This window comes from Zosterops lateralis, assembly GCF_965231275.1.
Source record: "Zosterops lateralis genome assembly, chromosome: 31".
NCBI lineage: Eukaryota > Metazoa > Chordata > Aves > Passeriformes > Zosteropidae > Zosterops > Zosterops lateralis.
Genome location: NC_139791.1, coordinates 1,408,313 through 1,426,141, shown reverse-complemented (window position 1 = coordinate 1,426,141; position 17,829 = coordinate 1,408,313). Strand labels below are relative to the sequence as shown.

Below are 17,829 nucleotides of genomic sequence, written 5' to 3'. Positions count from 1 at the left end.
GGCTCCTTGGAGAAACTCTCCGCCCTGGTCACGCCCCATCCTGCTTGCACTGCCTTTGCCTGCCCCGGTCCTGCCTGTGCTGGCCCGGTGCTGTGCACGGGGGCTGTCCTCTCTCGACCCGCCCTCTGGGGCTGCCCCATCTCGCTCTCCATCGGGGTTTGTCCCGCCCAGAGCCATCCTGTGGCTCAAACTCCATCCCGCTCGTTCCACGCCTGTCACAAGTGTGTCTGGGGTTTTGTCGTGGTTTGAAAGCAAAACGAGTGAGAGGCTCCACGTCAGAAATACAATTTAATAAGAAGAAAGGTAAAAAGGTAAAAATCAAATAAAATAAATGCAATAACACAAAGGACCACTGACAGAGTCAGAATACAACCTGAGCAGGACGGTGGAAGCAGTCCAGGTGAGGTGCTCTTCCTGAAGCAGTGATCCTGTAGAAAGGTCTGGTAGCTCTGGACCTCTGAGAATCCAGTGGGTAAGGGCTGCTTGCACTGTCCCAAATCCCAGCTTCTATCCGGGTGAGAATGCTTGGCTCCTCCCCCTGGGCAGAGCATCTCACAATGGGATGAGGAGTTGTGAAGTGGGTCCTTGATGGCCCCTTAAACAGAGACAACTCCTGGAAGGAGTTACCTGTGTGTCATGGGCAAGGCGTTGATGGGCCATGAGCAGAAGAGAGCCCAAAGGCAGGGGGGCCTGGGAAGAACACTGCCCCACTTGGTTTAACAGTTCATGAAGATGGTGATAGAATAAATACTTTGTGTACATCCTACACTACAACCCAGGACAGGTTTGTAGCACACAGTTCTGTGCTTGCGCTGCTCGTCCTGGCTTCTCGCTTGCGCCCCGTGACGCAGGCACTGCCTGGACCACACTGTCCCCTGCAGCCCCCGCCAGTGCCGGCGCCGGGCTGTGCCGTGTGGTGAGCGCCGCGCTGGTGCTGCGGGGCTGTGCCGGGGCTGTTGTTGCTGTCGTGGCCGCTCCGCTGCAGCTGCTGTGTGAGGAGATGGGCCTCCCCTTTCTGCCACACAGGCTCTGTCGCACTAAACACAAGTGACGGTCTGCTTAACTTCCGTTTCCTCTTGGCCCAAGAGGGATAACTGTTCTAAGTCATTTTCTCTTATTTTTTCATCTCTCTTAGAGATAATATTCAAAAGGAGCCACATTGCTGTCTTCAGTTCACTATCCATGATTCCTTTTTCTATCTGTGTTGCACACTGAGGCTTACCTTCTCCCGTGGTGAGCCACCACCACTGAGGCTCGCTTTCAGTTTCCCAGCTCTGGAATTTCACTCCTGTCTCGCCCACAATCCAGGAACAATCACAGAGTCTTCCTGTATTTAAATGAAACATCAAAACCGCATCAAAGTAACCTCATTAAAGTGAAAGAAAGAAATCCCACATTTCAGCAAAAAGAAAAAAAAACATATTGAAATGAAGCCGCATCTAAGCGAAGGTCCCAAGCTCAGGCACCAGATAAAGCTAGAGGAGCCCTTAAAATATTGGGAAGCTGGACAAGAGCAAACGCAGATCCAATCACTATGATTAATGCTACGTTTCTCCATTTATTTCATCTAAAATGGCAGGTTATATACACTTCTATATAGTTTACAAATGCAGATACATTTTCATTGGCATATAGCATAGGAAAAATGCAAACAAACATTGTTTTACTTGTTCTTTAAGGTGGCTAAAGGTGATGGATAACTATACTTATTAACCTCTAGAAAACCCACAATCTCTCATTAATACCTTAACATCTAATTTCTAGCTGCACGACAGCCTTTACAGTTGGCCTTGGTGTGGGGCCCAAGCTGGGTAGTTCAAACCTAACTCCAAAATACCTACACTTTCCTGTCCCTTGCATGACTGCCTGACCCTTGCTGTCCCTCACACAGCTGCTTGACCCTTCTTCCACACAGCACAGCCTGCAGACTCCGACTGACCCTCAACCAGCTAACCCACTGTTTTATAATACTCATTCTCTTTGTACATAGCTGGGATCTATTAGGGGAAAAATGTTCCCACCCTTGATGATTAGTACAGCTGCACTATAAGTGGTGAGATTGCCTTCAGCAGTTTCTCTAGTCTCTTTACAATTCGTCCTCCCACACCAAGGAAGATCTGTATACAGTACAGAACCTCATGGAACTACGGGTCCATTGTGACACAGCAGGGCCACGGAACCAAGGAGTGCATTGTGACACCACAGAACCTCATGGAATCAAGGTGTTCATGTTACACTACTGAACCTCATGGAACAAAGGGTCCCTTGTGATACTGTGGAACCAAGGAGCCCATTGTGACACTGCAGGGCCTCGTGGAAGCAAGGGGCCTTGTGACACTGTGGAGGCAAGGAGATCATTGTGATATTGCTGGACCTTATGGGAACAAAATTCTGTTGTGATACTATGGGGTCCCATGAAACCAAGAGGAAATTGTGATGCTGCAAGAGCCCCAAGGATCCAAGAACATGGAAAAGTTCTGGCTGGCTTGGCCTCTGGGGGCTGCCTGACTGGTCCAGCTGACCTTGGCATGTTGAGAATTGCTTCTCATCTCCTGAAACCCTGGAGATCTGTGCCTTCCTTCCTGTGGGAAAAAAGTGTCCTTCTCCTCCAGGGGTTCATATCCAAAACTGGGATTCTGCCTCCAAATCTGATTCTAACCCAGGATTGTTCCTGTATGAAACCTGCCAGGACAGACAGTTCTGCCTGGCCTTGGTCTTTAGGGCCACATCTCATCTGCCTTCAAAACACTGGGTGGGCTGTGCTTTTCTCTCTGTGGAAAAAAACATCTTTCAAGTCCAGGCACCCATGGCACAAATTGAGAATCTGCCTCCAAAATTCTATATATCCAAAGATAGCTCCCAGACAGTTGGTGCCAGCACTGTCTAGGTTCTCTTGGCTTCCTGATGGCCAGCTCTCATCTGCCTTTGAAACACTGAGGCTCCGTACTTTCTTTTCCATGGAAAACTGTCCTTTTTGTCCAGACGCCTCCTAAATTCCACCTATCTAAGGATTGCTCCCAGACAAAAGCAGCCAAGACAAACAGGTCTGGCTGTCATTGGCCACCTTGCGGCTGAATCTATTCAGCCTTTGAAACACTGGGGCCCTGCCCTTTCCTTCCTGAGGAGAAGAATTGTCATTCTGGCCAGACACCCAGAGCTAAAATGGAATTTCACCTCCAAAACTCCCCATATATCCAAGGCTGGCTTTCAGAAAAAAGCTGCAAGCACAGACAGGTTTGGCTTGCTTTGGTGTCAGGTTAGTGCCTCTCAACTGCCTTCAGAACCCTGAGGTTTCTCTCCTAGAGAAAAGAACCATCTTTCTTGTCCAGGTGTCCATGGCCTCAATCACATGACCACAATATAGGGACAAAGGAGCTCTGTACTCAGTGGAGCGGAGACTGAGGACAGGGGACAAGAGCCCTGGGAGTGCTTGAAGAGTGGTTTCAGATATGGTGGATCCTTTTGGCATACTAGAGAACAGCCAGGAAAGAAAAAATCAATGCCAAACCACCTAGGAAGGGCCAGATTGGGAAAAAAAAGGGACACTTTTGTGTCACTCAGTGGGACCCATTAAAACTTCAAGAAACTTTGGAGTTAAAAACTCACTTTATGTTCTTGAAAAGTCTTTTGAACACACTCTCAGGGACTGAGTCTGATGTAAACACCAAAGCCCCAAAAGGCTCATTAAAGTCTTTGTGCTGTGTCTGTGCTGCTGAGCAGGGCTGGGCTCCTGGCACAGAGGCAGTTCCTGGCAATCAAGAAGAGCTTCAAAAAGACATTTCTCCTGAAGAGCAGCTCCTCTCCCAGCCCAGCAGGGCTGAGGGCACTGCCTGCAGGTACCTGAGAGCAGTGAAGCAGACAGAGACTTAAAGAAACTGGAAGGACAATTCTGAGCTTCTTCATGGAGAAATCTTCACCACTTCTGACACAGTAAGTCTCTGGCTGCAGGGATCTCCTAAAGCTGAGCCAGGACAGGACTGACAGCACTGTAAGGATGGCTCTGCTGCCCTTTCTGCTTTGGGGGAGGATGTGCTCCAGAGCGGGGCTGCCCTGGGCACCGTCAGAGGGACAGGGCAGGACGGCTCCTGCTGCCAAGGACGGCTGCAGGGGCTGAGGCTGGGGCTGCAGCCAGGGCTGCCCAGGGCTGTGGTGCAGAGCAGGTGCTGCAGCCCTGAGGGCTCTTGGCCAGGCCAGGGGATCTGCCACCTGCCAGGGGCAGCTCTCAGCCTGCCTGGGAGTTCCCCATGGACTGTGGGGAGAAGTTGGAGGTGGAAGGAGCCACCCCCATTAGGGCAGATTCCTGCTGCTGTGGAGATGGTGCTGCATGGCCAGGGCTGCTCTCAGCTTTCTCCTAAAGGAAAGGGAAAGGGGCTGTCAGGGTTGTCTGTGTCACTGAGACTCCTGCACTGTCACCCTGGGCATCAGCAGATCTGCCTCAGATCTCCCTCAGAAAGGGCCTCCTCACCCTCCTCTACCTACAGACAGCACCAGCAGCACTTTGGCTTGCAGCATCTCTGTGTGTCTGAGCTGCCCTTAAGGCCCTGGTGCCAGGGAGATGCCCCTGGGCAGTGGCCTGTGCTGGGAGGGGTGTGCAGGGCAGAGCTGAGCCCCCAGGGCTGGGCTGGGCTCTGGGAGCACTGGCAGGGACAAGGCTTGGATAGAGAGAAACAGGTCCCAGTAGGACCAAGTCCAGGCAGCAGAGAACAAGAACAGCCCTTGATATCCCTTCCTGTCCAGCAGCACAGGGAAAAAGAGAAGAGTTTGAAGGGAATGACTTTGGAACTGGAGTATTCAAAAAGCCCAGTTTATATTTCAAGCACCTTTGAAGTTTGATAACCCTGAATAAAAGGGAGGTGAAATGAACAAAGGGCCCCTATGTGGGGACCAGAATGTCTGACTGCACTGGGGCACAGGAAGCTCTGTGTTTCCTTTGGGCATCCTGGTGTTCAGACTGAGACAAGTGCTGAAGAAGTGGATTTTTTCTCCTTTAAAAAGGCAGTTACTGATCAGGACAAACCAGAGCCCAAAACTATAAAAAAGGTAAGTGAAATTTTCCCAAAGACAGAGAAGTAATTGCCAGTGAATGCGTAAGACAGTAGCACAGGATTGACTCAAAGAAGTTTGTCCCCGCTTGTCACTGTTTTCTTTTAACAGCCCACAATGCCCAGAGTGAAGAAATGCCCAACAGCAGCTCCATCAGACACTTCCTCCTGCTGGCATTGGCAGACACAAGGCAGCTGCAGCTCCTGCACTTCTGCCTCTTCCTGGGCATCTCCCTGGCTGCCCTCCTGGGCAACGGCCTCGTCATCAGCGCCGTGGCCTGTGGCCACCACCTGCACAGCCCCATGTTCTTCTTCCTGCTCCACCTGGCCCTCACCGACCTGGGCTCCATCCTCACCACTGTCCCCAAAGCCATGCACAATTCCCTCTGGGACACCAGGACCATCTCCTATGAAGGATGTGCTGCACAGGTGTTTCTTATTGTCTTCTTCCTGGGGTCAGAACTTGCCCTGCTGACCATCATGTGCTACGACCGTTACGTGTCCATCTGCAAACCCCTGCACTACGGGACCCTCCTGGGCAGCAGAGCTTGTGCCCACATGGCAGCAGCTGCCTGGGCCAGTGCCTTTCTCAATGCTCTGCTGCACACGGCCAATACATTTTCCCTTCCCCTGTGCCATGGCAATGCCCTGGGCCAGTTCTTCTGTGAAATCCCACACATCCTCAAGCTTTCTTGCTCACACTCCAAACTCCGGGAACTTGGGATTATTGCTGTTAGTGTCTCTTTAGCTATTGGCTGTTTTGTGTTCATTGTTTTCTCCTATGTGCAGATCTTCAGGGCCGTGCTGAGGATCCCCTCTGAGCAGGGACGACACAAAGCCTTTTCCACCTGCCTCCCTCACATGGCTGTGGTCTCCCTGTTCCTCAGCACTGCCACCTTTGCCTACCTGAAGCCCCCCTCCATCTCCTCCCCATCCCTGGATCTGGCCCTGTCAGTTCTGTACTCGGTGGTGCCTCCAGCCCTGAACCCCCTGATCTACAGCTTGAGGAACCAGGAGCTCAAGGCTGCAGTGTGGACACTGATCACTGGGCAATTTCATAAACATTAAACTGCTGGCAAATTCACAGTTCATGCAAATAATTTCTAATAAAAATCATCTTTGTTCATATTTTGATAGTTTTGATAGTTTGCTTTGCTTGTGGGTTTTTTTCCTGTGTTTTACTTTTCAACAATGTTCACAAAACAAGGCCATTGTTTATGCTCTGTTTTGTTGTTTCTCTCCACATTTTCTGTGGTGAAAGAATGTGTCAATGTGGAGTTCTGCTCTCAGTGGCTCTAAATGAACTAAAGAATCTGCAGGCAAAGTTTTCATTGGAGATCCCTTATTTTGATCCCTTCTGTGGAGCTGCAGCAGCAATGTCTGTGTGCAGAGCTGGAGGCAGATCAGGGCTGGCACAGCAGCTGTGCTCCTGCTGGCCACACCATTCCTGATCCAGGCCAGGGGCCATTGGCCTTCGTGGCCAACTGGGCACACTGCTGCCTCATGTCCAGCCTGCTGTCCAGCACTGCCCCAGCTCCCTTTCTGCCTGGCCACTCTCCAGCCTCTCTGGCCCCAGCCTGGAGCACTGCAGGGGTTGTTGTGACCAAAGGGCAGGACCCGGCCCTTGGTCTTGTTCAACCTCCCATGGCTGGATTTGGGCCCTGGATCCAGCCTGTCCAGGGCCCTGTGCACAGCCCTCCTACCCTCCAGCAGATCCACACTCACACCCAGCTTGGTGTCATCTGCAAATCTGCTGATGGTGGACTCAATCCCCTCATCCAGACCATCAATGCAGATCCTGAAATCCACGCTGGCTGGCTCTGATCCCTGGGCCATCCTGTGGCTGCCCTGTGATGGCACTCAAGGTGATCTGTTCCATAACCTCTCCAGGCACCCAGGTCAGGCTGACAGGCCTGGAGTTCCCCAGACCCTCCTTCCAGCCCTTCTTGGGGATGGGCTCACATTGGCCCCTCCAGTCCTCTGGGACCTTCCTGGGGAGGCAGGACTGATGAGAAATGCTGGAGAGCAGCTTGGGGAGCTCATCCACCAGCTCCCTCATCCCCCTAGGATGGATCCCATCTGGTCTCACAGACATTGGTGAGTATCTGAGTGGCTCAGCAGGTCAGCAGCTGCTTCCTTCTGGATTACAGAGGAGCTGTTCTGCTCCCTGTGTCCATCTGTCATCCCAGGAGAGCACTTGTCGTGAGGATAACCTGATTGTTGAAAAGTGAGGCAAAGAAGGGGTTACGTACATCAGCCTTTTCGTTAATTTATAGTTACTATATTTTCCCCCCAGCACATCCTATAATATAAATCCTATAAATAATGGAGGTTCTCCTTGTCCCTCATTTTGCCAGTAATATATTTAAAAAATCATTTTTATAATCCTTTACCAAAGCTGCCATGTTAAGTCCTAATTGAGCTTTCACCTCTCTAATTTTCTTTCTGCATGACATAACAACATCCAAAAACATTTCCCAAGTTTTCTGCGCCTCTGTCCAATAGCAAAGTACCCTCTTTTTCTCCCATGAATTCCTGCCGAAGCCCCATGTCGAAGCAGGTCAGTCATTTTCCTTGCTACCTCATATTTTGGCACAGAGGGACGGGGTGTTCCTGCTCCTTCAAGATTTATTTCCTGATATGTGTTCATCCTTCCTGGACACCCTTGTTTTTAAGGGCTGTTTCCCTTACAAAAATCAGTACCTGATTTGGCACTCCACAAATCTGCATCCTGAACAGGCTGAAGTCTGCTCTCTGTAAGTCCACTGCAGAATTTTGTTAATGCCCTCCCTCCTTTCTAGAATATATAAAAACTGTATAACTTAATGGTCGCTGTACTCCAAACAGCCTCTGACCACCACTGATCTCCCACCAGCCCTTCTCTGTTTGTGAACAGCAGCAGACAGAGCTTTCCTTGGCAGTGGGAAGAGAAGGAAACCTCCCCAAAGTGCAGCTCGGAAGGCTCAGCCTGGAGCTGAGGAAAAAGAAAAGTCCCTGGCAGGGCAGAATTTTGGTGCAGGAGGTGTCCCAGCGTGAGGCTGGGCCATGGGCTGGCTCTGTGTGCCAGGAGCCGGCAGCGCTGGGTGCAGGGAGCCCAGGGAGGGCACAGAAATGCTGGGCTGAGAAATGCTGGGGGGACAGCGAGATGGGCGTGTGCAGCCGGCCAGGGCACAGCAGCAGCAGCACAGGGGGCACAGCCTGCAGGACACATGGCCAAGGGCTGGGCAGGGCTGGCAGGGCCACAGGCAGCCAGGCCTTTGTCCCCTGGGCTCTGGCAGCGCCTTTGGAGGCCCCACAGGAGGAACTTTCCTTTCAGGGCCTGAACTTTGCTTCTGCCTGGCCCCTCCCTGAGGAGGCTGCCAGGGCTTGCAGCTTGAGGACATTTGTCCTTGCTGCCCCGGCCATCCCAGTGCCCCACCAAGAGCCCCGAGCCACCCGCGAGGGACAGGCCCTGCTGTCCCAGCCCTGGGCTCAGCCCTTGGCCTTTCTGCTGCCTCCAACCAGCCCAGGCCTTGCTCAGCATTGCAGTTCCCTGCTCACAGCCTTGGCCTCCCTGCAATCCTGCCCTCAAGGATCTGCTCTCACCAGTCCCTGGGGAGCCTTTGGCACTCCCTGCCCTCCCTGGGGCCCAGGGATGCTCCAAGGGACTTGGGGTTTTGCTTCTGACTCCTTGAGCAGCTTCTTCAACCTTCTCTCAGTGCCTGGGGCTCCTGGACTCTGCCCCAAATTCAGCGTGGGGCTGATTAAAATACAGAAAGCCTTTAGAAGCCTCTTGTCCTCCATTTGTCTTCAAGTCTGCAGGGTGTGTGCAGCTACTTGGAGTCAGTTTGGAGTTCTGTTAAGGAGGAAGATATCACAGGTCATCATATGATTTTTTTTTCCTTTGTATCCAAGGGCATATTTTTTATTTTCAGTTCATTGAAGAGGTAACAGAAGCATTCCTCAAGTGATCCTAATGCTAAATGTTTCCTTAGGAGGTCTGAGCCTCCCAAGGGGGAAGAATGAGCCCCTTGTGTTCTGACCCTGCTGTTTGGACAACCTGCTCCTCACTCAAGGTCACCATGTCTGACATTGCCCAGCCTGGGACTGAAATTCCAACACATTAAAAAAAGAGTGATTTTTTCTTGATAAGTAAAACTTAACTAATTAAGATTATTATAATAATATATTTCTTATTTGTAATATCATTCTGTATTTTTATTTCCTACTTTTATACGTATACTAAAAATCTCTACAGTTTAGCAACCAAAAAACTTGGCTATTAGTTCTAAGCAACACAATTCCCTTCATTTCTTAATTGGCCACAAGAGTGGCTATTGATTTCTCCCGCTCCATGCTAAAAAGTCCTTTTTTATTATTTATTTATTTATTTTATTTTCTCATCTTTTTAATCATTTTCTCAGACAGGGAAACAGGAGCCACTTTGGGTTTCATGGAGACATTTCTGGGGCACATTTAGGGCAGTTTTGGGTCTGGGGAGGGAATTTGGAGAGAACTTGAGGGACTGGAGGACATTTGTGGGAGCCGGGTGGGCACTTGGAGGGGCCCTTAGGGATTCTGTCGGACAATTCGGCGTCCGGGGAGCACTTGGGGGTCCAGGGGGGCACTTGGGGGTCAGGGAGGGGAATCTGGGGCCCTTCGGGGTCCGGGCGGGCACTTGGGGAGCTCTGAGGGAACTCTCTGGGGCGCGGGGCATGATGGGAGTTGTAGGCGCGGGTATGACACGGTTTAACGGGGCCGCGGAGCATCACGGGAGTTCGAGGCGCAGCTCCAATGACTCTCTGAGGAGCGCGGGGCATGATGGGAGATAGAGTCACGACTGGAAGAGAGCTCAAGGTGAACCGCGTGGCATGCTGGGAGCTGTAGTCCCGGAAGTGGCTCGAACGGGGCGATTGTGGGTCCGGGAAGGCACTTGGGGTACACTTCTGCGTCCGAGCCGCGACTTGAGGTCCTCGGGGAAAACGTTTACGGCTCGGGAGCACTTGCGGAGAGCTTGGAGCACTCTCTGCGGGCTGCTTAGCGCCCGCGGCACGACAGGAATTTTAACTGCGGAACCGTGTTCTGACGGACTCCGAGTCCGCAGGCCATGATAGGAGATGAATTTCCAAAAGTGGCTCTAACGAGCATCTCTGGGGTTGGGAGCACTCAGGGGATCTGCGGACGCTTTCGGGGGGTCCCGAATGGCCGCTGAGGGGGCACTTAGGGATTCTGGAGGTTACAGGACGTGTGGAGGGTGGATACCGAGGCGGGGAGCTCTGTGGAGCGCGGGGCATGACGGGCATTATAGTCGCGGCTGCAATGGGGCGCCTTTGGGCCACGGGGCATGATGGGAGTTATAGGCAAAAAGAAAAGATGGCGCCGAGTGCAGGCACTGCCCTGAGGTTTCGATCCCTGATTCTGATTGGGTGCGGGCAGTGATTGGCGGAAACATCCGCAAATGGGCGATGGCAGAGGCGGGACCCACTCATTCAACCCCTCCAGGCCTTCCCAGTAGAGCCCAGTCTCTCCCAATACACCTGAGTTCATTCCCATTCTCTTCCAGTTCGCCCTCAGTATCTTCCATAGTACGCCCCAGTGTCCCCCAGTCTTTCCCACAGTGTTTCCATTGTCCCCAGTTTGTCCTCGTATCCCCCAGTATCACTCCCAGTATGTCCCAGTCTCTCCCACAGCGTTCCCAGTGTCCCCAGTATGTCCCAGTCCTCCCCAGTGTTTCCAAGGACACTTGAACTGCTCAGGGTTGCCGTAGCCCCCAAACCCAGCAGTGGGGTCAGTGCAGTGTCCATGGCCACAGCCCCCTGCAGTGGCCCAGGGCAGGTTGGGATGATGATCCACCCTCACAGCTGGCCCAGGGCAGGGCTGGAGTGGTTTTGGTGGCCCCTTGGGCTGGCACACACTTGGGGAGTGTGTCTGTTTTCAGTGGAGAAATTTGGGAGCTTTACATTGCTTCATAAAATAGAAAACCCCTTTTTACCTGAGTGCAGGCAGCTCTCCAAGCCAAGCAGGTCCCAGGTGAGTGAGGACAGGCAGGATGGGCTTGGGGAATGTGGAGCAAAGTTGTCCACACTGGTCAGACCTCCAGGCACATCTTCTCTGAGCAGGCCAGACCTCCTGAGGAGAGTCCTGGATCAATATCAATCACAGAATGCTGCAATCACCTCTGCTCTAAAGAGAACAGTAATAAAATACACCCTTTATAACAGGAATGTGTATTTCTTAGCAAGTCTTTGAAACCTTTCTCCATAACTGCAGTAGAAAATCTTCCTAATGAACTGCACCAGACCAGAGGGAAATCGAGGCACAGCCATGGTTTGTCAGGACTTGCTTGATCCCAAAGAGCCCCGGGGTGCATTTGGTGCTGAGCCCTCGGGGCCTGAGAGGAAGGAGATTGCACAAACCTTTCCAGGAGTCCAAGTCAGAGGAAAAACCCAAAGTGTCTCAGAGCATTCCTGGGTCCCACTGAGGTCCATCCCCAACACAGGCTCCTCATGGACTCCTTGGAGGAGAGAATTGGAGGCCGGGATTGCCCAAAAACCCCTCAGAGACTCAGTGTGGGAAGGAAAACCCAAAGGACCTTAAAAACCCTTGAGTATCTCAGAGCATTAATGAGCCCCACTGAGTGTCAGTACAAAGCCTCTCCAGGGACTAACTACAGCAGATAATTGGAAGCCAGGACTGCACAAACTTCTCAGAGAGGATTCAGTGTCAAAAAGTAGTACTTTAATGACTCCTGAGTACTTTGGGGCATTAATGAGCCCCACTGAGTGTTGTTACTGACAAAAACTCTCCAGGGACTAATTACAGCAGATAATTGGAGGCCAGGATTGCACAAACCCCTCAGAGACTCCCAGGCCAAAGCAAAACCCAAAGTCCTTTGAAAAACCTGCATTCCCTGAGAGCATTAAGGAGCCCCCAGGGCCATTCCTGGCCAAGGCTCCCCAGGGACTGGTCCCAGCAGATCCCTGAGGCCACTGGGATGTGGGGGGGATGCTGAGGGCAGGACAAGGGGCTGACAGTGCCCAGCCTTGCTGGGGCTGTGCCAGGAGGCCCCAGGGCCTCAGGACAAGGTGTCCCCTCCCAGCCCTTGGTGGCACAGACCCTGCTGTGCCCCAGGGCACCAAGACTGGGCTTCTCCTGGGCCTTGCCAGCCCTGCCAGGGCCCTTGGCCATGTCCAACCCAGCTTGTCCTGCGCTGTCCCACAGCTGCTGCTGTGTCCCTGCAGGCTGCACACTCCCATCTCGCTGCCCCCCTGGCTCTGCCCTGCATTTCCCTTTCTCTTCTCCCTGATATCCTGGGAGGGAACGTGTGAGAATGGTACAAAGCTGTACCAGGGAGGGTTTAGACTGCACAGGAGAAAGTGTTTCTTTACTGGGAGGGTGGTCAAACACTGAACAGGCTCCCTGGAGAGGTGGTTGATGCCCCAGGCCTGTCAGTGTTGAAGAGACATTTGGACAGTGCCCTTAATGATTGCTTGAACTTTTGGTCAGCCCTGGAGGGGTCGGGCAGTGGGACCAGACCATCATTCTGCTCTGAACTGCAGATCATTCCCAACAGGACTGTCCTGGTCCAGTCTATCCCATTCCATGGTCACACCTGTCCATGGGTCCCTGCAGCAGCTGTGCTCAGACACTCGTCTGCTCAGCAGCTTCCCCTGGATCCCAGTCCCACCAGCTGAGGCATTTGCACATCTGAGCCCCGAGGCCACAGCCCCACTGCAGGTGCTGGTGCAGAGCAGACACAGCCCCCAGCCCCAAACCCTTCAGTCCAGTCCCTGTGGTCACTCTGTGGCCGGCACCAGGGGCAGATGGGCTGTTTGGTGCCTCCTCCAGCTGCTGCCCTCACAGCCCCAGGCTCTGTGCTCAGGCACAACAGAGATTTGCTCACACAGGACGTAGAGTTGAATATTCATGAGAGCACAGGACAGACTGCTCTGGTTGGGGTCCTTCCCACAAGTCCTGTGCATCCAAAACTGCTCTTCCCCTCCATCCCATAATGTGTCCTACACGCCAGGGCAACAATCCCCTTAGTCCCAATGGTGACCTGCTCTCAGTGACTTTGGGGTTTCAAACCCGGGCACCAGGGCTGAGGGCTGTCCCAGGAAAGGAGCTGGGACAAGGTGTGCATTGCTCAGGAGCTGTGACTTGGATTGTCACTTGCCTCTGTTCCTCTGAGCTCTTCTCTGTTCTGGAGATGGGCTCTCCATGAGCTGGTGGCTCTCCAGAGATGGGCCTGGGAGCAGCCAGGGCAGAGAATGAACTGAGTTTGTCCTGCTGCCATTGTTGGTGCCCTGTCTGGGTGTGCAGAGGAGTCTCTTCTCTCTTACCCTGACACAACCCAGCAGGGGCATCAATCTCCTGAGGCAGCCGTGTTTGGAGGCTGCACACACAGGCACTAGTTTTGTGTAACAGATGATGCCAGACTCTTGGGATGGCTTTCCAGAAATGCACCTTGGTTAGGGGAAAAGCATTGTTCTGGGCCTGGCAATGGATTGGTTCAGGGCCAGGACCACAGATTTGTTCCCAAGGCTGCAGATGAATGGATTTAAGAGTGGGCACAGGACTGTGTTCAGCAGAGCTCCAGTTCTGTTGGTGCTCCAGGAAGCATCTTCTGCAGGACACGTGTAGAGAGCAATGCAGCTCCCACAGGCAATGGATGAGGTGATGGGATGGGGAGAACATGTAGTCAAAGCTTCCTTCCTGCCAGAGGCAGCTGGGAGATGCAGAACACAGAACAGGATGCAGATGTCAAATGCCAGAGTCAAACATAAGGAGCCCAGCACGACCCACGGTAAGAAGACAGAGTCTGTTTTCCAAAGCAGGCTGGTGTCAGAGGAGGAGAGTTTGAACAAGGGGGAGTTGTCACAGAGGAAATGGGGGATCTTGGAGCCAAAGAAAGACACCTTAGAGAGGAAGAGCAGCATTAGCTCAGCAGGGCAAAGCCAATAACCCAAGCAGCAACACCCAGGTGGACACAGAGCTGAGGCTTCATGATGGCAGCATAGAGCAAAGGGTGGCAGATGGCAACACAGCAGTCAAAGGACATGACAACCAGCAGGACAAACTCTGTGCAGCCCAGGGCAAAACAGAAACAGTTTTGGGCAAAGCAGCTGCTTAGTGAGAGAGTGTTCTGACCAGAACTCAGCATCACAATTTGATGCTTGTGGAAGATGTAAATGAAATTTCCAGGAAGGCCAGGCTGGAGATGAAAAAGTCCATGGGGGTTTGCAGGTGGTGATCCACACATGAGGAAAATGATGATTGCACTCTCCATCCCTGTTGTCAGGTACATGAACAGAAAGACCGGAGAGAAAAACAGCTGCAGCCTTGGATTAGGCTCTGGGAAACCTTCTAGGATGAACTCAGTAACTGCTGTTTCATTTTCTGGTGCTGAATTCCTGCTCATATTGCTGAGACAGGAACATGGCAAAAACAAGGGTGATATCTGGACAAACATTTCTATCCTTCCTTCTCTGCGTCTTTCCTTTCCTGCAGTCCTGCTACACAGAACAGAGATTGCACTTCAATCAGTTTGTTGTCCAGTACTTTCTAGGGGAGTACTTTCCCTCCCTCCCTCCCTCACTTCCTTCCTTCCTTCCTTCCTTCCTTCCTTCCTTCCTTCCTTCCTTCCTTCCTTCCTTCCTTCCTTCCTTCCTTCCTTCCTTCCTTCCTTCCTTCCTTCCTTCCTTCCTTCCTTCCTTCCTTCCTTCCTTCCTTCCTTCCTTCCTTCCTTCCTTCCTTCCTTCCTTCCTTCCTTCCTTCCTTCCTTCTTGGAATCAGGTGTCCTCACTCTCCCCAAATCCCTGCCACTTCACCTCAGCCCTCCACAGCTTCACACCTTTACCTCAGCCTACTCAATTGCCCTGCAACTGCCCAGAAGACACTCCAAGGCCCCAAAATTACTACAAGCACCAGGACCCATCCCCAAGAGTGTCCCCTGCTCTCCCTCCCTCCAGTGCCGCACTCCAAAAGCCCAAACCACCCCATCCCCCCATTCCAATCCCCACCCCTCACAAACTTCATCCCACCCCCACACTTCCATACCCACCCTACACCATCCCATCCCATCCTATCCTATCCCATCCCATCCCATCCCATCCCATCCCATCCCATCCCATCCCATCCCGTCCCGTCCCGTCCCGTCCCATCCCATCCCATCCCATCCCATCCCATCCCATCCCATCCCTCCTTGGCAGGAAGCCCCATCTCACCGTCCCTTGGACAATTCCAGGGATTTGGGGGCAGCCACAGACTCTGGGGCCAACCTGGCCCAGGGCCCCACCGCCCTCCCAGGCTACAAGTCCATGCCCACATCCCATCTCAGCCGGGCCCCGGCAGCGCAAAGCCCTTCCCTGTCTCCTCTCCCTGCAGGCCCTTGCCAAGGGTCTCTCTCAGCCAGCAATTGCCGCTCCTCCCTGCTCTGGGCTGGGAGCTGCAGGGTGACCTTTTGCCCGTGGCCCTGGCCCAGCCCAGAGCCGGGGCCAGGACCTTTCCCCGCGCCTCTGTGGCCGCCACCTCCTGTTTTTGTAGCTTTGTGGAAGAACCGTCCAGGTGAGCTGTGTTTTACGCCCACTCTTGGGCCTTTCCCACTTGAATGCAAAAATTTTCTGGCTGGCTTCATGAAGAGGAAGTCAAAAGAAAACATCATTCAAATCTAAAATGGTAAACCAGGCTAGTTCAGGGGTTAATTCAGTTAACAAGGTGTAGGGGTTGGACACCACTGAGTGTAAATTCTCTGTTATCTTATTAACAGCCCGCAAATCCTGTACTACTCAGTATGACCCATCAGGTCTTTTAACAGTTAAAATAGGAGTATTAAACTCAGAGTGACATATTTTATAGTCCTATTTGAAAAAAGTTTTCAATCACTGCACCAATCCCTTCCCTATCTTCCTCTTTAAGGCATACTGTTTAACCCTAATTGGTTGTTTACCTTCTTTAATTTGCACTGGAGGTGCATGCTGTGCTCCCCCTGGTATAGGAGAAGCTCATACCCCACAAAATACCTGATCATTACTTACCTATTTCTCTCTTTTTCACTTTCAACTTTGGCCTCATTGGCTATTAACATTAAGCTTAACAATTCCACATATTTTTGATCCTTAACCTCCAGAATAATCTCTCCATTTTTGAATATTATCTTTGCTTCCAGTTGCTCCAATAAATCTTCACCCAAAAGTGCTGATGAGGCATTGGGCATGTATAAAAACTTATGAATTTCCCATTGTTTCCCAAGTTTATATTTCAGTGGTCTACAAAAATGTGCTCTTTCAGATTGGTCAGTTGTCCCCTTTACCGTAACACAGTCATCTGTTACAGGTATTAAAGCTTTAACACTGAGTGCATTGTCCCTGCGTCCACCAAAAATTTCATTTCCTTCTCTTTGTTCCCTAGCTTGATTATTACCAGAGGGTCCCCTAGGGTAAGATCCTCTGGTCCTCCTCAGTCTTCTTGGATGTGAGCAACCACCCTCTCCCCTTTTCGGTCTCCTCTTCTTTGATCATCACCCTTCCTATGTTCTGGGCAGTGTTTTTTCCAGTGTTCAAATTGTTTACAAAATGCTCATTGGTCATTCCTTAGTTGGGGTGGTCTTTGCTTTGGTGGTCCTTGTCCATCTCTCCCTTTTTATTCTTCCCTTAAAACTGCTACCAATTTTCTTATCCCTTGTTTGTATCCTTCTTCCTGCTTGCTAAAATCTCTCCACACCTCATCTAGGAGAGTCTCCAAAATCTTTCCCATTGGCCCTCGAATCTTCTGAAGTTTGCACCTAATATCCCCTGTGGATTGTTCTAAAAATAAATTCAGAAATTTTTGTATCCCTTCTTAAAATTCAGGATCTAAACACCTATAGCAGCACATTGCATCTCACAAATGATCTCAGAATTCAGAAGGTGTTTCAGAGGGAGCTTGCTTGATTGCATATAGGGCTGACCAGTTCATGGTGGTAGGAATCGTCCTCTCTAATCCTTTCACTATAAGGTCTTGAGAACTAATTTTTCCCAATCCCTTTCTTCATTGGGGTTCCAATGTGAATCCTTATTGCTGTTGTACACCCCAACGACACAGACTCCAACTTCAGAAGGTTGAAAACGACTCCTTTATTTTTGGGATATAACTTCTTTATATGCTATTCTACACAGACCAACTTGATTGGTGACAAGAAGACAAACCTCTTCAATCACATTGGTCAGACCAGAGGGACATCAAGAAGTCTCTCCTAGGAAAAGGAATGAAAACATAGGTAGAATTTACAAAACATTTCTCCTGTTTACAGAAAATTCCTTGGGAAAAGATGTTCAGAAAACCAAAACATCTCAGGCACGAAACCAGGGCTACAGATCCTGGAGAGGAAAAAACTTCTATAACATCATCCTGTGTTACTCTACAAACATCTCCTGCTAAATCCCCTGCTACTTTCAAAACCAGTTGTTTTTCTGTCTCAGTTAATGCATCTAGAAATAACTAAATGTCTGCCCAGTCCAGTTGATGTTGTTAATTCATAAACTTTAACTTTTCACCAACACCTATTGTGTCATATTGGTAATGCTTAGCAATCTTCTCCCAAGCCTGTAAATCCATTGTAGAAAAAGGAATATTAATCAACATTGCTTTTCCCTCAGGGCCTATTGCCTCCTCTAAGGTTGATTGTATGATTTCCCTAGTTTGTTTTCCGGTCAGAAATGCTGTAGGACTCTTTGGGGAGGGCTCCTCTTCTTCACTGTCACTGCTGGGCAATGGTGGATATAGTTTCATTGGTTCATGGGAGTCAGGAGTAAGTGGGGTACCAGACGGC

At 51.2% G+C, this 17,829-nt stretch overlaps 2 protein-coding genes and 1 pseudogene across 4 annotated transcripts in view; 2 read left to right on the top strand and 1 right to left on the bottom strand.

Annotated features, from left to right (window-relative positions):
• The window catches only part of LOC310920622 (olfactory receptor 14A16-like), a gene marked incomplete at its 3' end in the record, with an annotated part of 597,990 nt that overhangs the window by 540,241 nt on the left and 39,920 nt on the right, over positions 1-17,829 (top strand). The gene's annotated exons all lie outside the window — the stretch shown is intronic.
• LOC310920804 (olfactory receptor 14J1-like) lies at positions 5,178-6,110 on the top strand (the record flags this gene model as incomplete). Its single annotated transcript, XM_083880859.1, has 1 exon — positions 5,178-6,110. The coding sequence occupies one exon, from the start codon at positions 5,178-5,180 to the stop codon at positions 6,108-6,110; it is 933 nt and encodes a 310-aa protein (XP_083736985.1).
• Positions 13,493-14,310, bottom strand: LOC310920686 (olfactory receptor 6E1-like; annotated as a pseudogene). Its single transcript has one exon. The product of its transcript is annotated as an olfactory receptor 6E1-like (transcript).